This window comes from Oryx dammah, unplaced genomic scaffold (genome assembly GCF_014754425.2).
Source record: "Oryx dammah isolate SB20612 unplaced genomic scaffold, SCBI_Odam_1.1 HiC_scaffold_26, whole genome shotgun sequence".
Lineage (NCBI taxonomy): Eukaryota > Metazoa > Chordata > Mammalia > Artiodactyla > Bovidae > Oryx > Oryx dammah.
The window spans coordinates 52,018,446-52,040,330 of NW_024070210.1; the positions used below are offsets into that span (position 1 = coordinate 52,018,446).

General features: G+C 39.9%; 2 protein-coding genes and 1 non-coding gene across 9 annotated transcripts in view; all 3 read right to left on the reverse strand.

The window, feature by feature from the left end:
- Nucleotides 1–21,885, reverse strand: part of BNIP2 (BCL2 interacting protein 2) — a 58,765-nt gene that overhangs the window by 3,471 nt on the left and 33,409 nt on the right. For all 5 annotated transcript variants that reach the window (XM_040226644.1, XM_040226643.1, XM_040226640.1 and 2 more), the window contains 2 exons: nt 3,483–3,603; nt 2,770–2,874 (listed from right to left, as the gene is read on the reverse strand). In XM_040226644.1, the coding sequence (XP_040082578.1) occupies nt 3,585–3,603 (19 nt within the window). In that variant the 3' untranslated portion in view covers nt 2,770–2,874; nt 3,483–3,584. The remainder of the gene's footprint in view (nt 1–2,769; nt 2,875–3,482; nt 3,604–21,885) is intronic.
- GTF2A2 (general transcription factor IIA subunit 2) overlaps nt 1–21,885 on the reverse strand; it is a 38,595-nt gene that overhangs the window by 3,471 nt on the left and 13,239 nt on the right. For all 3 annotated transcript variants that reach the window (XM_040226649.1, XM_040226648.1, XM_040226646.1), the window contains exons 2-3: nt 3,483–3,603; nt 2,770–2,874 (exon numbers count right to left, since the gene is read on the reverse strand). In XM_040226649.1, coding sequence (XP_040082583.1) covers nt 2,770–2,874; nt 3,483–3,554 — 177 coding nt within the window. In that variant the 5' untranslated portion in view covers nt 3,555–3,603. The remainder of the gene's footprint in view (nt 1–2,769; nt 2,875–3,482; nt 3,604–21,885) is intronic.
- On the reverse strand, nt 20,017–20,089 carry TRNAW-CCA. Its single transcript has one exon. It is a non-coding gene; the product is annotated as a tRNA-Trp (tRNA).

Here is a 21,885-nt window from a genome sequence, read left to right on the forward strand (position 1 = left end):
TGCCCAAAACCTTCCAACCAGAAAAAAAAAAATTCAGCACAAAACTTCCCTGCAGTGTTACCTGTAATACCAAAATGTGAGTTCTCCTAATGTCTTAAAAGTTAGGGTGACTAGGGTAACTATAATGGTTATGACTTAATTTACTAAATTCATTAAATAATAGGAATAATTACCATCCTAGGTGCTAAGGATACAATGGTAAGCAATAGACATATGATCCTTGCCACCCAAGAGGTTTAGCTGAGCAGGGAAGATCATTAAAACAAGTAAATACATAGTGTGAAGTGCTATGTAAGCCTGGGTTACTTGGAGCATAGCAGAAGACAGGACAGAGTGCGCTTGAGTGCCAAAGACTAAGGAGTCAGGGAAAGAAAGGTGGGGCAGCAGAAGTGAAGACAGACACTTGGTGTGGGATAAGAAGTTCCAGAAACCAGAGTGTGACAGGCGGTCCTAAGGTAGAAGAGATCAGGAACCTTGGGAAAGCTTTCATATCCTGAGGGTACCAGGAGTTCAGGGAAGGATTTCAAGCCGAGGAGTAATGTACTAAAACTGCATGTTTGGTGATGGCATGAGGACCAGACTAGAGGGGAGTCTGACTGGAGGAAGGAGCCCCTAAGAAGCTGATACTTTAGCTGGCTGTGTCAAACAGGTGAAAGAGGCTGGGCAATGGCAGGAGCAAAGGGTCTTGAGAAGTGGAGAGGTTTTAAAAGGTAAATCTGTCAAAACTTGACAACCAACTGCATGTGGTTGGATAGTGAAGACAGAACTCTTAGTTATTCCCAAGTTTCTGGCTCGTGTAACAGCGCATTCATAGAAAAAGCTGGTTTGAGAGGAAAGTTAAATATCAGTTTGAGCTACAACTTACTATATCCAGTGCACAGCTGGACTGTAAAAAAGCAAGCATGGGAAAATATCAGCTTTAAAGGATGAGATCATGAAAGGAGCATATGTGGAGCCCTAGAGAACCCCTTAGGAAAACCAACAATTAAGTGACACAGACAGCAGGAAAACTACAAAGGAGCCTGAGAGAGGGGTCAGAGAACAGAAGGAGAGCTAGAACAGAATGGTTTCAAGGGAAGTATGAGTTTTAAGAGATTAATCAACAGTATTACTGATTGTACACTGGATTTATCAATAAATAACTTGGCAAGAGAAGTTTCAGTAGAGGAGTGGGGTTAATGCATTGAAAATCACTCAGAACACACTGTTAAGGAAAAAGACACAGAGCTGTAAGTGTAAAAAACATTTTTTTTTAAATTAGATCTCTTCTTTTGACTATAGTTTGAGGCTTTTGGAAGGCTGAAAAACCAAATGCCAACTTCAGTGTTCATTTCTGGCATCCCTGGTTTATAATCCATGATCCTCTGAACGTGTAGGTTACTGTCGTAGCCAGTCGGTGGTAGCTGTGTCAATAATGTGAACTAGGTAAGTCACTATGATTTACGATTAGCGTGTGAACACTCAAATATGCTGAAATTCAATATATTCAAAATATTCCTTGTATATGATAATATGCGGTTACACTTTAATATACATTTTTCCCACTTTTATTTTTTTTTTATATTTATCTATAACTGAGTAACACTTTTTAAATCCTTTAAACAGATCCAGACTAGAAATCTACAATAACTGGTGATCACTCAGACCTTGTGAACCCTATGACTCTATAAACAAATTCTCTACATGGGCTAAAGTTTATCTACCATCACGGCTCAATTTAAAGGATCAAGTTTTGAATAACAAACTAGGCAGATGTGTATATATGACTGCGCACAAAAAAGCTAACTTTGCCAGAATTACTACTATTCAAGAATCTGATAAAATTTTATAAAGACATACATGTGAAACTGGTGTGACTTGTTTACAAATATAAAATACATGCAGATTTTATCCCTTCACATAAAAAAGTCAAATGTGGCCCTGTTTGTCTTCTTCTGCCTTCTATACCCAATATCCAGAACAATGCCTCGTACTAACTGGCATTGAAATATTTGCTGAATAAATGGCATTTTGTCTTTTGTGATTTTCATCACCAGCTAAAACCAAAAACCCCCAAACACTGATGTTCTCTTAAATGCAAAATAACATCTATGGTCTTTTTATATGATGATTTTCATCTCTTTTAATCTGAATTTACTATCAAATTAAATATCTCAATTGATTGTTCACAGTCAGTTACAGATCGAACTCCTCGTTCTACTCTTCCCCCCTTCTCACTACTGCACTTGACTAGTAAAAAAAAAAAAAAAAAAAGATTTTGTTTGGTTTGGTCTTACTGTTCAAAGTACAAATGATTCCTATGAGACCAAGCTCCCAGAAGAGACCATCGTCTGCCAACAGGTCTGCCAATAAGCCATGCTATCTAAGAGCAGGTGGGGTGCAACATGAAGTTTCTAGAAATTACAGTATTCTTCCCTGGCCAGAGTTTAAAAATCATAACTGATTCTTAGAGATTATGCTCACTTACCTTCAACCCTGAAGATATTGTTACAGACGTCTGAAATCTTTTAACTCTTCAAGGAAGGTAGCCAAACATACATAGGTTGATTTGTGAAATAATGGAATAAAAATCCAAAAACAACTGTGTCTCACATTAAGTGGATGAACTGGTAGATATATCATTTAAATATAAAACAGGATTCAGTTGTTCTAAAACAAGTTTTAAAGTTTCATTAAGTCATCTCTTTTTATGATTAATAAATACGGAGGTATTATAAAAATCACTATTGTAACAACACGGTGCAGCTAGATTTAAGAATATATCCTTACCCTGAAGTTGACGCGGTTCCTGACCCTCTGTGCCAGCGCTGCATTTATAGCCTTATCAAACTGAAGTAGAACTTGAAGGGCAAGTTGGGGGGTAATCTGTTGAGACTGAAAAAATAAAGGTCATGAATCCTCTTTGGGAACAACATTAAAGACAAAAATAAAAATACATTAGTTATCATCTAAAATTTAACTAAGGTTAATTAGAGCCTCTAAACTTGAATCCCTTTGTTCTTTTTTTGAGATAACAGGCAATTAATAAGCAAAACCTGACAGTATTTTCTTACACTATCTTGAAACAAACATAATTTTGAAAAGAAAACATACAGTGATGTTACAACATCAGGACAAAACTTTGTCTATCACTCCTTTACAGTATCTGGAAAGAAGTTTTCACTGATAAACTGAAGGAATCAAGTCTTGAGAAAAAACTTGGGATCAGTAATACGTTTTAAAAAATCTAATAAAATTCATCAAAGTTCAAGACATATGAAAATAAATGGAAATACACAATATGTTCTTGGATGAGAAGTTTATGTAAAAATGTTAATTTTCCTAAAATTAAAAATATGAATTCAAAATTCTAATTTACATCTCAAGACCTGCATTAACTTGTCTAAAGTTAAAGCTACACACAATATGCTATTTTCATAATTATGAGAACAAGAATTACTATACATCCATCTAAATAAAAATGTTGATTTTTAGTCTCTCACCTGTATAAGCTCATCCAGGCTCTCCTGAAGACTGTTTCCCAATGTGGTATTTCTGTACAACTGATATGCCATGGCTTAGGAGGGAGAAATTCTTTTTCTTATTCAGGCTTGCATTGATGTCCTAAAAATTTAATATGAAAGTATTAAAAAAAATTATAAATCACACATGCAATACAGTCTACTTCATATATTCAAATATATACTATTAGTGGGTAAAGAATCCGCCTGCAATGGAGGAGACACAGGCGACATGGGTCCTATCCCTGGGTCGGGAAGATCCCCTGGAGGAGGAAAATCGCAACCTATTCTAGGATTCTTGCCTGAAAAATCCCATTGACAGAAGAACCTGGTGGATTACAGTCCACAGGATCACAAAGAATTGGACGTGCCTGAGTGACTCAGCACATACTATATATACTATATAATAACTTAGGAATTACAACGAATGGTTAAAAATGCTTTTTCGGTTTTTCTATTATTTCAACATAGGCATTTACATTGCTTTATACAAAGTGTGTGTGTGTGTGTGTGTATAAATGTACGCCTTTATCATTTCTTTCAAACATCTACCTTTTGATCTACTCTGGACTTTACCATGTACCATTTATTTCCACTTACTGCCAAGGCAGTGATTCAATCTCCAGCTCACATTTGAGTGCCTTCCCCTTCATTTTTCTGTTCTCTTAAAATGCAGTATTTATCGAGTGCCTAGCAAGAATATAACAGTGATAGGTATCGTCAGAGAGGAAGATAAAGATACACTCTGATTTTAAATAATTTATACTTTGGGGAAGGTAAACATAAAAAAGACATACAAAAGAAATTTAACAGAGAATAAGAACTGTGACAGAGATTATACAGAAGCTGATTGAATGAGCTGGCTCACAAAAACTTCCCGATTCTTCAAGCTAGACTTTAGCCAAGCAAAGGAGGAAAGTCACCTTAGGCTGAAAAAACAATGAATAAAGCCACAGAAGGATGAAATCATCCAGTCTATAGAGAGAACTACAAATTGATCCATATTAGGGTATCGGTATATGAATAGGAAGTGGTAGGACATGAGGCTGAAAAAGATGACACGGATGGATTTGTCAGGAAAGGTGCTAGAGTTTTAGAGTGAAGGCAAGGGGAAACCCTGAAGCTTTCTAGGTAGGAAAGGTCAGGCAAATGGGCAGCAATGTAAAGAACATACTTGAATACAAGTTTAGACAGAGATGAGGGATGAGGGCTTGAAGAGGAGTCCAGATTCAGCAAATACTGAGCTTCTACCACATGTTGCGTGTAAGCTCCCTGACCTTGTGACCCTTTCCGTTTGGACAGAGGGAGACAGTTGTACACAGAGTAACCATCAAGTAAAACTGGGCGAAAAGTAACAGCTGCCTTCACGTCACAGACTTGCTGGGCATCTGATAGGCCTGGTCACCCCTGCCTCTCCAAGTCTTTTCTCTCGCCTTTGTGGCCCCCAGTCAGCCTTCTCCTCCTGCCACACTGGGTACTAGCTTCTTGTTTCCTTTGGCAGGCTGCTCCTCAGCAACCTGACTGCTAAGCCTTGAGTACCCCAAGGCTTCTGTCTTCTCTTTGTTTACTCCCTTAATTATCCTATCTAGGCCACAACTTTAAATACACTGTATTTATCTGCTGACGACCTGCAAACTTTTTGCCAGTCCTGACTTTTCATATGCCCACGTTGCCGCACACAAAATGGCGTCCTTGACACTGGATGGAAATATCAAATATTAGATCAAATTAAATTTGTCAAAAACCAAATTTCTTGATATTCTTTCTTCAAAACTTTTCTGCCCCTGGTTTGCCTACCTCAATTAACAGTAAATCCAGTCTTCCAGAAAGATGGCCCCAGAAGCTTACAGTCAACTTCTCTCGCATCCTGCATGCAAGCTATCAGCAAATCCTTTCAGCTGTTCCTTCTGAACATAACCAGAATCGGACAGCATCGACCATCTCCACTGCTAGTACTAGATCACCATCATCTGTCACTAAGATTTACAGCGATAGACAAGTAAGGGGTCACCCTCTTTCTACTCTTGTCTATGCCCCTTGAGTTGTTACAGTGAACCTTTTAAAACGGAAATAAAAGCACATCACTCATCTATCAAAACCTCTCATGGCAGCATCCTATTTCAAAGTAAAAACCAGAGTCCTCCTAATGGTTTTCAAGGCCTGAGTGATCTGGGCCCTCCACTATGGCTCTGGAACTTGACTTCCACCCACTCTCTCACTGACTGCTTCAGCGCACCAGTGCTCTGCTTCAATACAGCAAGACCTTCTTGTTCAGGGCCTCGGCACTGGCTGTTCTTTTTGGTTCATATGTTCTGCGCAGATACCTGCACGGTTTACTCTCTCATTTGATTCAGATCTCTGCTCAGGTATTACTTCATTAGAAATGACTTCTGGGACCAACCTAGAAAAAAGAACTTCCCCCCTTTCCCTTTGCACTGCTTCATTTTCATTCATACCATTAACTGAAGCTGACATAAATATGTTTATCCTGTTTCCATCCCAACTAAAACAGACGTTCCCTAAAGATAGGACTTTCATTCACTTATATATTTATCATCTGGAGCAATGCCTAGTACACAGTATGAATTCAGTAAGTATCTGTCTGTGAATAAATAACTTGGTGATATGTCAAAATGCCAATATCAAACTGTATTGCCATTAGGTGCATTTATAATAGGTTTTCTACCTTACTGAAGGAAGTGAAGCAGTAGGAACTTTAACTCTCAAAACTACATCTAAGCACCTATCAGTATTGCTTGTCACTAAAGTCAAACTATCCACGTTGTTACCTAAATATAATCCTTCTACCTGTGTACCAGGTCCTAACCTCCCTAGGACAGGATATTGTTTCACAAATTTAATTATTCCTGCCCTATCAAATTCCCATCTATGGATCTTTCCCATGAACAAACAGGAGCTATTTCTCTCATCTTAAAAAGTCTCAACTTGCATTTCCCGCCAGCCTCACTTTATTTCTCTATTCCTCTATGTAGCAAAAAACGCCAAGTAGTTGTTTGTATTCACAGTCTCTCATTCCTTTTCTCACATTTTCTCTTAAACTTAACTCCTTAAAATTTTGCCTCAAGCATTAAATGAAACAGATTGTGAAGGTTATCACTGGCAATGCTACAACTAATAATCCTCAACTCTTAGTTCTCATCAGACTTAAGCATTTGGCAAAGCTGACTGTTCCCTCCTCTTTGATAAAGGATCTTGTCTTAGCTACTGGGACAGTACACTTTTAGGGTCGTTCTCTTAAATTTACTGGTCCCTCCTCAATATCGTTTATAGTTGATGCTCTTCTCCCTTAACTCATAATTTCACAAGGCGCCCCCTTGGTCCTCTGACTTTCTGTCTACACTCATTCCTTGCTGCTATCACTCTGCCTCATGGCTTTACACACCATCGCTGATGATCCCCAAATTCGTATACTAGCACAGACCTTGCCCTGGACTCACTGCTGGATCCAACTGCCTACTCAGCATCTCTATTTGCTGTCTTTCCTATCTCAGTTGATAAAACTCCACACCTCTATGAGCTTAGGCAAAAACCTGTGAAGATATTCCTGACCACCTTTTCCTACCCCTGGTCTGGCCATCTTACCTTCACATCCAATCTCTAGCATAACCTGTTAACTCTACTTTCAATATGGATTCGGAATCCAGCCGGTTTTCACCATTTGTACTGTTATCACCCTGATGTCTGCCACTATCAACTGTCACTGGGATTACTGAAATAGCTTCCTAACTGGTCTCCTGGTTTCCATGCCTGCCTTCTACATTCTAATCCCAATTCAGCGGTCAGGTGCTCTTTTAGAACACAGTATTTCTTTGTGCAAAACTCTCATGTAGCGCCACCCAAGTTGGACAGGTGATAGTGGAGAGCTCTAACAAAATGTAATCCACTGGAGGGAATGGCAAACCACTCCAGTATATTTGCTGTGAGAACCTCACGAACTGTATAAAAAAGCAAAAAGATATGACACGAAAAGATGAGCCCCCGAGGTCAGAAGATGTCCAACATACTACTGGGGAAGAGCAGAGGACATCTACTAACAGTTCCAGGGAGAATGAAGCGGCTAGGCCCAAGTGGAAATGACACTCCGCTGTGGATGTGTCTGGTGATGAAAGTAATATCCAATGCTGTGAAGAACACGTATTGCACAGGAACCCGGACTGTTAGGTCCATGAATCAAGGGAAACTGGACACGGTCAAGCAGGAGACAGCAAGAGGAAACACTGACATTTTAGGAATCAGTCAACTAAAATGGATGGGAATGTGTGAATTTAATTCAGATAACCACTGTATATACTACTGTGGGCAAGAATCCCATAGAAGAAATGGAGTAGCCCTCATAGTCAACAAAAGAGTCTGAAATGCAGTACTTTGGTGCAACCATAAAAATGACAGAATGATCTTGATTTGTTTCAAGCCAAACCATTCAATATCACAGTAATCCAAATCTCTGCCCCAACCACTGATGCTGAAGAAGCTGAAGCTGATCAGTTCTATGAAGAATTCCTAGAATTAACACCAAAAAAGAGATGTCCTGTTCATCATAGGGGACTGGAATGCAAAAGTAGGAAGTCAAGAGATACTTGGGAGTAACAGGTGAGTTTGGTCTTGGAATAAAAAATGAAGCAAGGCAAAGGCTAACAGAATTTTGCCAAGAGAATTCACTGGTGATAGCAAACACCCTTTTTCAGCAACACAAGAGATGACTCTCCACATGGATATCACCAAATGGTCAATACTGAAATCATACTGATAACATTCCTCGTAGCTGAAGATAGAAAAGTATACAGTCGCCAAAAACAAGACTTAGGGCTGATTGTGGTTCAGACCATCAGCTCCTCATAGCAAAATTCAGGCTTAAGCTAAAGAGAGCAGGGAAAACCACTAGTCCAGTAAGGTATGACTTAAATCTCCTATGAATATACAGTGGAGGTAACGAATAGATTCAAGGGATTAGATCTAGTAAACAGAGTGCCTGAAGAACTTTGGACAGAGGTCCGTAACACTATACAGGATAATAAACCATAATACTAAAGAAAGCATAATAAATAGGATAAACCGTAATACTGAACATAGCTGTAATACTGATCAAAACCATCCCAAAGAAAAAGAAATGCCAGAAGGCAAAGTGGTTGTCTGAGGAGGCTTTACAAACAGAAGAGAAGTGAAAATCAAGGGAGAAAGGGAAAAGTACCCCCAACTAAATGCAGAGTTCGAGAGAATAGCATGAAGAGACAAGAAGGCCTTCTTCAATGAACAGTGCATAAAAAACTGTTCATAAAAACTACCTTCATAAAAACAGAAGGTAACAACAGAAAGGGTAAGACGAGATCTCTTCAAGAAAACTGGAAATACTGAAGGAACATTTCATCCAAAGATGGGCACAATAAAGGACAGAAATAGTAAAGACCTAACAGAAGCAGGAGTGATCAAGAGGCGATGAAAAGAATACACAGAACAACTGTACAAAAAGGTGTTGATGACCTGGATGACCATGATGGTGTAGTCCTTCACTCAGAGCCAGACACCCTGGAGTGTGAAGTCAAGCGGGCCTTAGGAAGCACTGCTGCCAGTAAAGCTGGTGGAGCTGATGGAATGCCAGCTGAGCTACTTAAAGTCTTAAAAGATGGTGCTGCTAGTGCTGCACTCATTGTGTCAGCCAATGTGGAAAACCCCACAGTGGCCACAGGCCTGAAAAAGGTCAATCCTCATCCCATTCCCAAGAACGGCAGTACTAGCGAACGTTCAAACCACCAGGCAATGTTCGAAACTCCCACGCTAGTAAGGTTATGCTCAAAATCCTCCAAGCTAGGGTTTAGCAGTTTCTGAACTGAGAACATTCAGATCTTCAAGCTGGGTTCAGTAAAGGCAGAGGAACCAAAGATCAAATTGCCAACATTTGCTGGATCTTAGAGAAAGCAAGGGAATTTCAGAAAAACATCTACCTCTGTTTCACTGACTATGCTAAAGCCTTTGACTGTGCGGATCATAACAAACGGCAAAATTCTTAAAGAGATGGGAACAGCAGACCATTTTACCTGTTTCCTGAGAAACCTGTATGTGGGTCAAGAAACAAAAGTTAGAACCTTGTATAGAACAATGGGCTGCTTCAGAATTAAGAAAGGAGTACGATAAGGCTGTTTACTGTCACCCCGTTTATTTAACTCATATGCAAAGCACATCATGCAAAATGTTGGGCTGGATGAGTTACAAGCTGGAATCACGATAGCCGGGAGAAATATCAACAACCTCAGATATGCAGATGACACCACTCTACACACATGCTTGGCAGAAAGCAAAAAGGAACTTAAGACCCTCTTGATGAGGGTGGAGGAGAAAGAAAATGCTAGCTTAAAACTCAATGTTAAAAAATTAAGACCAGGGAAAAATTAAAATCATAGCATCAGGTCCCATCACTTCATGGCAATTAGAAGGGGAAAAGGTGGAAGCACTGACAGATTTCCTCTTCTTGAGCTCTAAAATCACTGTGGATGGTGACTGCCGCCATGAAATTAGAAGATGACTGCTGCTTAGCAGGAAAGCTATGACAAACCTAGAGAGTGTGTTAAAAAGCAAAGACACTACTTTGCCAACTGATGAATTATTGTCAAGGCTATGGTCTTTCCAGTAGTCATGTATGGATCTGAGAGTTGGACTGTGAAGAAGGCTGAGCGCCGAAGAATTGATGCTTTTGAACTGTGGTGCTGGAGAAGACTCTTGAGGTCCCTTGGACTGCAAGGAGATCAAACCAATCAATCCTGAAGGAAATCAACCCTGAATATTTACTGGAAGGATTGATGCTGAAGCTGAAACTCTAATACTTTGTCCACCTGATATGAACAGCTGACTCACTGGAAAAGACTTTGTCACTGGGAAAGACTGAAAGTAGAAGAACAGGGTGATGGAGGATGAGATGGCCAGATGGTATCACTGATTCAATGGACATGAACTTGGGCAAACTCCAGGAGATGGTGAGGGACAGGGAAGCCTGGTGTGCTGCAGTCCATGGGGTCACGAAAAAGTGAGACACGACTTGGTGACTGAACACCACCACCTATTACCTCGATGACCTCACCCAACATCTCCCCTTTGTTCTTGCCCTTTTCCAGACACAATGGCTTCCTTATTTTTCTTAGAACATGACATACATGTTCCTGCCTATGTAAGCCTTTGTGACAGCTGTCTTTTCTACCTGGAATTATCTTCCCCTGGATAGTCACTTGGTTTTCTTAATACCTTTAAGAACTTAATGGGGCCTAAACAGACCACATATTTAAAATCCCATGCCTGCCTCCACTCTGCAGCTCTCAATCTCCCTCACTCTGCTCTATTTCTTTGATGGCACCGTGACCTTCTAATACATTATATAGTTTTCTTATCTTATGTTTACTTTTCTGCATCCTTCAGCAGAATGTAACCTCCTACCAGAGCAAGGGCTTTTATCTGCTTTTGTTTATTGAAGAGTAAACCAGGCATCGAGAACAAACACTACCTGGCACATGATGGAAGGAAATTAAACATCTGTTCAAAAAATAAATGAAGGCAAAAAACCAGTAAGCATAATGTGTAGGGTAGGCTAGGGGGATAAAGAGGGCAAGAAGGAATACCAGTAGGAAGATACAAACTTGACAAAAGTAAAGTATAGAATCTTGTGTCCTCTCCATTTCCCATTTAAGGTAAGTCCAAGAGTAACCTAGAAATGAAGAAAGCTGAGCGCCGAAGAATTGATGCTTTTGAACTGTGGTGTTGGAGAAGACTCTTGAGAGTCCCTTGGACTGCAAGGAGATCCAACCAGTCCATTCAAAAGGAAATCAGGCCTGGGTGTTCACTGGAAGGACTGATGGTAAAGGTGAAACTCCAATACTCTGGCCATCTCATGCATAGAGTTGACTCTCTGGAAAAGACTCTGATGCTGGGAGGGATTGGGGGCAGGAGGAGAAGGGGACGACAGAGGATGAGATGGCTGGATGGCATCACTGACTCGATGGACATGAGTTTGAGTGAGCTCCGGGAGTTGGTGATGGACAGGGAGGCCTGGCGTGCTGTGACTCATGGGGTCGCAAAGGGTCGGACACGACTGAGCGACTGAACTGAACTGATGAATTATCAGAAGGAGAAATAAACAACCCTGTTTGCAACTGCCTCAAAAAGAACAAACTATACAGAAATAAATTTAGCCAAAGAGGTAAAAGATATGGATATTGAAAACTGCAAGACAATGATGAAAGAAACTGAATATGATACAAATAAACAGAAATTCCATGCATGTGGATTGGAAGAATCAATATTATTAAAATGTCAATACTACCTAAAGCAATTTACAGATTCAACACAATTCCTATCAAAATTCCAAGAGCATTTTTCAAAGACATAGAACAAACAATCCTAAAATTTATATGAAACCACAAAGACCCCAAAATGCCAAAGCCATCTTGAGAAAGAAGGACAAAGCTGGAGGCATCATGTCTGCTGACATCTAACTCTATAATGAAGCTATCGTAATGAAAACAGGATGTCACTGCCAATAAAAACAGATGTACAGATGAATGGAAGTGAATAAAGGGCCCAGAAGTAAACCTGGGTGTGTATGGCTGATTAACTTATGATAAAGGAGACAAGAATTTTGTACATGGGCAAATGACAGTCTGTTGTTCAGTAAAGGGTGCTGGGAAAACTGGGCATCCTCATGACAAAAGAATGGCACTGGACCACTATATTACACCATACACAAAACTAAACTCAACATGGTTTAAAAGCTTGAAATATAAGACCTAATACCATAAAACCCTAAAACTCCTAGAGAAAAACAGAGATGGTAAGCTCCTTGATACAGATCTTGGTGATGGTTTTTCGAATCTGCCATCAGAAGCAAAAGCAATAAAAGCAAAAATAAATAAGTGGGATAGGATCATACTAAAAAGTTTATGCACAACAAAGGAAACCATGAAAAAATGAATAGGCTACCTACTGAATGAGGGAGAACATTTTCAAATCATATTTCTCACATGAGGCTGATATCCAAACTATATAAAAACACAAAACTCAATAGCAAAATCCCAAACAATCCCAGTAAAAAAATTATAAATTACATATGTAATGTGCAGTAGTCTATTTCATATATTCCAACGTATACTATTAGCTATTATAAAAAAGACAACTGATAGCAAGTATTGGCGAGGATGTAGTAAAGGGAACCCTTGAGACTTGCTGATAGGAAGGGAAACTGGTACAGCCACTATGGAAAACAGTATGGATGTTTCTCAAAAAAGTAAAATAGAACTCCCATAGGACCCAACAATTTCACTTTAGGGTGCTTACCAAAAGAAAAAGAAAACCCTAACTGGGAAAGATACATGCACCTCCATGTTCACAGGTATTCCCAACAGCCAAGATATGAAAGCAACCTAAGTGTCCATCAAACACGGAAAAGACAAAGAAACTGTGGGGTGCAGAAGGACATGAGCTCACTTCCTCTCTGAAAAACACCAAAATCACAGCTAAACGATTGCAACATACCAAAACAAATTTTCTATATCCACACACAAAGAGGCCAGGATACTGTGATACTCATAGGATACTAGGTCAGACCTGCATGCTGGCGCTCACCTCCGAGAGGTAAGTAGTGACAGCAGCTCATTTTGAGGACAAAGACAAGGGTGGCAGGAGTTCTGGAGAGTACTCATTGGTGTGAGCCCTTCTGGAGGCTGACATTTTCTTACTAAACAGCCTGTATGCTTTTCTTACTAAAAGCCTGTCCCCAGTATGGGGACACCTCAGGTCAAACAATCAACAGGGCAGGAACACAGCCCCACCCACCGGCAGGCAGGTTGTCTAAAATCTTCCTGAGCCTACAGCTGCCTACTAAACACACCCCTTGCCACGGCCCTGTCCACCAGAGGGACAAGATGCAGCTCTACCCACCAATGGCCAGGAACCAGTCCTTCCCATCAGACGGCTTGTAAAAGTCTCTTAGATAAGCCTCATCCAAAAGGGAGCAGACAGCAGAAATAAGAACTACAACTCTGCAGCCTGTGGAAGAGAAACTGCAATCACAAAAAGTCAGATAAAATGAGACAGGAGAGAAATATGTCCCAGATGAAGGAACAAGGTAAAGCCCCAGAAGGGGAGATAGGCAATGGACTCAAAAAATAATTCAGAGTAGTGACACTAAAGATGATTCAAGATCTTGAAAAAAAGAATGGAGGCACAGGCCAAGAAGATGAAAGAAATGTTTAACAAAGACCTAGAAGATCTAAAGAAGAAACAAACTAAAATGAACAATACAATAAAATGAAATGAGAAATACTCCAGGAGGAATGGAGAGCAGAATAAATGACGCAGAAGAACAGAGAAGTGAGCTAGAAGGCAGAACGGTGGGAATCTCTGCCACGGAGCAGGATAGACAGAAAAGAATGAAAACAAAAAACGAGGACAGTTTAAGAGACCTCTGGGACAAAAACAGATGCACCAGCACTCGCATTACAGGGGTTCCAGAAGGAGAAAAGAGAGAAAGGGCCTGAGTAGCTGAAGATATCCCTAATATGGGAAAGAAAAAAAAGACATCCCCAAGTCCGGGGAGCAGAGTCCCATATAGTATAAACCCAAAGAGGAATACACAACGACACACAGTAATCAAACTGACAAAATTTAAGATGAAGAATAAATATTAAAAACAACAAAGGAAAAACAAATGAAATACAAGAGAAATCCTGTAGGGCTACCAGCTAATTTTTCAGCAGAAACTGCAGCAGGGAGTGGCGCAATACATTTAAAGCGATGAAAGGGAAGAGCCGACAACCAAGAATACTTCACCCAGCAAAGCTCTTGTCCAGATTTGACAAAATCTGAAGCAAAATCAAAAGCTTTACAGATAAGCAACAGCTAAGAGAATTCAGTGCCACCAGACCAGTTGATAAAGGAACTTCTCCTGGTGGAAAAGAAAAGACTGCAACTAGAAACAAGAAAATTATGATTGGGAAGTTCACAGGTAAAGGTAAACATACAGTAAAAGTAGGAAATCATTCACACACAAACATGACACCAAATCCAGCAATTATGAGTAGAGTACAAATGCGGGAAAATGGAAACACACTTGAAATTAAAAGACCAGCAACTCATGGTAACTGCAAACTGAAAATCTAAAATAGATAAATACGCACAAAAGAAAAAGGAATCCAAAACACAACTCTAATTATCAAATCACAAGAGAACAGAAGAAGAAGAAAAAATAAGACTGTCAAAAACAAATCCAAAACAGTTAAGATGGCAATAAGAACATGCATATTGATAAGACTTTAAATTAAATGGATAAATGCTCCAACCAAAAGACGCAGACTGGCTGAATGGATACAAAAACAAGACCTGTATGTGTGCCATCTACAAGAGACCCACTTCATATGTAGGGACACACATAGACTAAAAGTGAAGAAAACATAGGCAGTGTACTCTTTGACATAAATCACAGCAATATCTTTTGGGATAAACCTCTTAGAGTAATGAAAATAAAAACAAAGATAGTGAAAGTTAGTAGCTCAGTCGTGTCTGACTCTTTGTGATCCCACGAACTGTAGCCCACTAGGCTCCTCTGTCCACAGAATTCTCCAGGCAAGAGTACTTGCTCAGGTTGCCATTTCCTTCTCCAGAGGATCTTCCGGACTGAGGGACTGAACCTGGGTCTCCTGCACTGCAGGCGATTTACTGTTTGAGCCACAGGAAGCCCTCAAATGGGAACTAATTAAACTCAAAAGTTTTTGCACAGTAAAAGAAACCATAAACAAAGCAAAAAGACAATCCACAGAATGGGAGAAAATATTTGCTAAGGATGCAACCAACAGGGGATTAGTCTGCAAAATTTATAAACAGCTCAAGGAGGCAATATCAAACAACTAAACAACCCAATCAAAAAATGGCTAGAAGACCAAAATAGACATTTCTCCAAAGAAGACACACAGATGGCCAAGACACATACTAAGATGCTCACCACCACTAACTGTTAGAGAAATGCAAATCAAAACTTCAGTGAGATACCACCTCAGGCTGGTCAGAAAGACTATCATCAAGTTGTCTACAAACAACAAACGCTGGAGAGTGCATGGAGAACAGAGAATGTGCCTGCACTCTTGGTGGGAATGTAAACTGGTAGGCACCGTGGAGAATAGTACGGAGGCTCCTTAAAAAACTAACAACAGGGACTTCCCTGCTGGTTCAATGGGTGGGACTCCACTCTTTCAATACAGGAGGCACGGGTCCGATCTCTGGTGGGGAACGAATATCTCACACGCCGCATAGCCAATAAGTTTAAAAAAATAAATAAAAGTGGGTGTTAACACAAAAACTAAAAACAGAACTATCATAGGATCCACCAATCCCACTCCTGGACGTATATTCAGAGAAAGCCATTGTTCAAAAGGATGGATGCAACCCAATGTTCATCAGAAAGCTGTTTATAAGAGTCAAGACATGGTACCAACCAAATGTCCATGGACAGATGAATTAAGATATGAGATATATATATATATAAATGGAATATCACTTAGCCATTAAAAAAGTGAAATAATCCATTTGCAGCAACATAAATGAACCCTGAGATTATCACACTAAGCTAACTCAGAGAAAGACAAATATCATGATATCACTTACATGTGACATAATACAAATGAACTTCTTTACCAAACAGAAAAAAGCTCACAGACTTAAAAGACACACTTATGATTATCAAAAGGGAACGGTGGAAGGAAGGGATAAATTAAGAGTTTATAACTGAATCGCTTTCCTATATACCTGAAACTAACACATTGTAGCTCAACTATAATATAAAATATACACTTAAATAAATTATGGTATCTATACACAAGGATCATTCTGTCAGAAAAAGAGAATGAAATCTTGTCACTTATTATGTCAGGGATGGAACCTGGCATGATACTAAGTGAATTAAAAGTCAAGAGAGGAAAAAACACAAATACCAAATACTCTGTCTTGTATGTACAATCTATAAAACAAACAAAAAACCCCAAGTGCACAGATACAGACAGATTGACAGTTGCCAGAGGTGAAGGGAGTCAAAAAAATGCAATTGCAAAACAAATATAGAAATTCTGACTCATATTCAAAAGGCAGACCTTATAATGTACACTTGTATATGTTTATGCATGTGTGCATGCCATGTCACCTCAGTTGTGCCCAACTCTTTGGACTATGGACTGTAGCCCACCAGGCTCCTCTGTCCATGCGATGTGCCAGGCAAGAATACTGGAGTGGGTTGCCATGCCTTCCTCCAGGGGATCTTCCTGACTCAGAGGTCAAACCAGCATCTTTTACTTCTCCTGCACTGGCAGGCAGGTTCTTTATCATTAGCGCCACCTGGGAAGCCCATACACGTTTATATATATGCTAAAAATACGTATGAAGACCTACAAGACCTTCTAAAACTAACACCTAAAAAAGATGTTCTTTTCCTTATAGGGGACTGGAATGCAAAAGTTGGAAGTCACGTAACAGTTGCCTGGAGTAACAGGCAAATTTGGCTTTGGAGTACAGAATGAAGCAGGGCAAAGGCTAATAGAGTTTTGCCAAGAGAACGCACTGGTCACAGCAAACACCCTCTTCCAACAACACAAGAGACAACTCTACACACGGACATCACCACATAGTCAATAATGAAATCAGACTGATTATATTCTTTGTAGCCAAAGATGGAGAAGCTCTATACAGTCAGCAAAAACATGACTGGGAGCAGACTGTGGCTCAGATCATGAACTCATTATCGCCAAATTCAGACTTATAAATTGAAGAAAGTAGGGAAAACCACTAGACCATTCAGGTATGACCTAAATCAAATCCCTTACGATTATACAGTGGAAGTGAAAAATAGATTCAAAGGATTAGATGTGATAGATAGAGTGCCTGAAGAACTATGGACAGAGGTTCGTGACACTGTACAGGAGACAGGGATTAAGACCATCCCCAAGAAAGAGAAATGCAAAAAAGCAAAATGGCTGTCAGAGGAGGCCTTACAAATAGCTGAGAAAAGAAGAGAAGTAAAAAGCAAAGGAGAAATGGAAGGATATACCCATTTGAATGCAGTCCAAAGAATAGCAAGGAGAGATAAGAAAGCCTTCCTCAGTCACCAATGCAAAGACACAGAGGAAAACAATAGAATGGGAAAGACTATACAGATCTCTTCAAGAGATCTATAGAGATCTCTATAGTCTTTAGAGATATCAAGGGAGAGATACCATCATTTCATGCAAAGATGGGCACAATAAAGGACAGAAATGGTATGGACCTAACAGAAGCAGAAGATATTAAGAAGAGGTGGCAAGAAACACAGAAGAACTATATAAAAAAGATCTTCATGACCCAGATAATCAAGATGGTATTATCACTCACCTAGAGCCAGACATCTTGGAATGCAAAGTCAAGTGGGCCTTTGGAAGCATCACTATGAACAAAGCTAGTGGAGGTGATGGAATTTCAGTTGAGCTATTTCAAATCCTAAAAGATGATGCTGTGAAAGTGCTGCACTCAATATGCCAGCAAATTTGGAAAACTCAGCAGTGGCCACAGGACTGGAAAAGGTCAGTTTTCAATCCAATCCCAAAGAAAGGCAATGCCAAAGAACGCTCAAAGTACTGTGCAATTGCACTCATCTCACATGCTAGTAAAGTAATGCTCAAAATTCTTCAAGCCAGGCTTCAAAAGCACATAAACCATGAACTTCCAGATGTTCAAGCTGGTTTTAGAAAAGGCAGAGGAACCAGAGATCAAATTGCCAACATCCGCTGGATCATTGAAAAAGCAAGAGTTTCAGAAAAACATCTGCTTCTGCTTTATTGACTATGCCAAAGCCTTTGACTGTGTGGATCACCACGAACTGTGGAAAATTCTGAAAGAGATGGGCATACCAGACCACCTGACCTGCCTCTTGACAAATCCGTATGCAGGTCAGGAAACAACAGTTAGAACCTGACATGGAATAACAGATTGGTTCCATAAGGGAAAGGAGTACATCAAGGCTGTATATTGTCACCGTGCCTATTTAACTTATATGCAGAGTAAATCATGAGGAACGCTGGGCTGGATGAAGCATAAGCTGGAATCAAGATTGCCGGGAGAAATATCAATAACCTCAGATATGCAAATGGCACCACCCTTACGGCAGAAAGCAAAGAACTAAAGAGCCTCCTGATGAAAGTGAAAGAGGAGAGTGAAAAAGTTGGCTTAAAGCTCAACATTCAGAAAACGAAGATCATAGCATCTGGTCCCATCAGTTCATGGCAAATAGATGGGGAAACAGTGGAAACAGTGACAGATTTTACTTTGGGGGGCTCTAAAATGGATGTGAGTCTGAGTGAACTCCAGGAGTTGGTGATGGACAGGGAGGCCTGGCGTGCTGCAATTCATGGGGTCGCAAAGATTCGGACACGACTGAGCGACTGAACTGAACTGAAAAAACTGCAGATGGTGACTGCAGTCATGAAATTAAAAGACACTTACTCCTTGGAAGAAAAGTTAGGACCAACCTAGACAGCATATTAAAAAGCAGAGACGTTACTTTGCCAACAAAGGTCCAGCTGGCCAAAGCTATGGCTTTTCCAGCAGTCATGTATGGATGTGAGAGTTGGACTATAAAGAAAGCTGAGCGCCGAAGAATTGATGCTTTTGAACTGTGGTGTTGGAGAAGACTCTTCAGAGTCCCTTGGACTGCAAGGGGATCCAACCTGTCCGCCCTAGAGGAAATCAGTCCTGAATATTCATTGGAAGGACTGATGTTGAAGCTGAAACTCCAATACTTTGGCCACCTGATGGGAAGAAATGACTCATTGGGAAAGACCCTGATGCTGGGAAAGTTTGAAAGTAGGAGGAGAAGGGGAAGACAGAGAATGAGATGTTGGATGGCATCGCGACTCAATGGACATGAGTTTGAGGAGGCTCTGGGAGTTGGTGATGGACAGGGAGGCCTGGTGTGCTGCAGTCAATCGGGCTGCAAAGAGTCGGACACAACTGAACGACTGAACTGAATTGAAAAATACCTAATGAGTTAAATGTTAATTCAAATTGAGCTGTTCAGAGGACATGTGAATTGGTATTCTGAAAACTATGAATTTATCAAAATACAGTCTAGAGTTTTCAAAGTGATGTAACATTTAGAGTTATGCCAAAAAACTAAACAGAAAGGCAACGTATAGATGTTTTCTTTTTTTTGGCCACACTGAGGGATGCATGAGGGATCTTGTTTTCCTGACCAGGGATCAAACCCAGGCAGTGAAATGTGGAGTCTTAACCACTGGACCACCAGGGAACATCCAACATACAGACTGGGAGAAAATATTTGCACATCATGTATCTGATAAGGAGTTAAGTAAGTAAGTAAGTAAAGTCACTCAGTCGTGTCCGACTCTTTGTGACCCCGTGAACTGCAGCCCACCAGGCTCCTCAGTCCATGGGATTCTCCAGGCAAGAATACTGGAGTGGGTTGCCATTTCCTTCTCCAGGGGATCTTCCTGACCCAGGGATCAAACCTGGGTCTCCTGCATTGGAGGCAGATGCTTTAACCTCTGAGCCATCAGGGAAGCAATAAGGAGTTACTATCCCCAATATATTAGGAGTTCACACACCTCAACAGCAAAAAAGCTGATTAAAAAATGGACAGAGGATCAGAACAGACATTTTCCCAAAGATCACCTACAGATGGCCAAAAACTACTCATGATTCATTATCAGGGAACTGCAAATCAAACCCACAATGACAAATCACCTCACACTCATCAGCATGGCTATAATCAGAAAGACAAGAAGTAACAAGTATTTGGTGAGGATGCAGAGAAATAGGAAAAATCACTGTGTAATGCTGGTGGGAATGCAAACTGGTACAACAAATATGGAAAACAGTGTATAGGTTCCTCAAAATATTAAAGACAGAATCATCATATAACTCAATAATTCCACTTTTGGGTATTTATTTGAAGGAAAAGGAAACACTAATTCAAAATGATATATGCAAACCACAACAGATGCACACACACACACAAATAACACAAACACAACACTAAAGACAGTCATCAAACCACAAAGGAAGGAAAAAAAGAAGACTGTCAGAAACAAATCCAAATCAATTAAGAAAATGGCAAGAAGAACATACACATCAAAATACCTTAAATGTAAATGGATTAATGCTCCAACCAAAAGACACAGACTGGCTGAATGGATACAAAAATAAGATCAGTATATATGCTGTCTATAAGCGATCTACTTCAGACTAGGGACACATATACAAAGTGAGGGGATGGTAAAAGATACTCCATGTAAATGGAAACCAAAAGAAAGCTGGAGCAGCAACACTCCTATCAGAGAAAACAGAGGAAGGACACTACATAATGATCAAAGGATCAATCCAACAAGATACGAGAACTGTAAATATATATGCACCCAACACAGGAGCGCCTAAATACATAAGGCAAATGCTATCAGCCACAAAAGGGGAAACTGACAGGTACACAATAATAGTGTGGAACTTTCACACCACACTTTCACCAATGGACAGATCATCCAGACAGAAAATCAGTAAAGAAACACAGGCCTTCAGTGATACATTAAACCAAATGGACTTAACCTATACAGGACATTCCATCCGAAAGGAGAATAAACTTTCTTCTCGAGTGCACATGGAACACTCTCCAGGACAGATCACCTTTTGAGCCACAAATTGAGCCTTGGTAAATTTAAGAAAAATGAAATCATGTCAAGCATCTTTTCTGATCATAATGGTAAGTGATTAGAAATAATTACAGGGGGGAAGATACCTGTAAAAAACCCACAAATATGTGGAGGCTACCAGATATGTTACTAAACAACCAATGGATCACTGAAGAAATCCAAGAGCAAATTTTTAAAAACCAAGAAACAAATGACAAAGAAAACATGACGCTCCAACCTCCATGGGAAGCAGCAAGAGTAGTTCTAAGAAGGAAGTTTACACCAATATAATTTTACCTCAGAAAACAAGAAAAATCTCAAATAACAACCTAATCTTACATCTAAAGCTACTAAAGAAAGAAGAACAAACAAAACCCAAAGTTACTGTCAGGAAAGAAATCATAAAGATCAAAGCAGAAGTAAATGAAATCTAGACAGAACAGAGAAGAACAATGAAACAAAACTGGTCCTTTGAAAAGAAAAAACAAAATTGACAAATCATTAGCTAAAGTCATCAGGAAAGAAAAGGAGAAAGCTCAAATAAATTAGAAATGAGAAAGCAAAAGTTACCACCAACATCATGGAAATACAAAGGATCATAAGAGACTACTGCTGCAAGCAACTATACACAAATAAAATAGACAACCTAGGAGAAACAGATAAATTATGGGGAA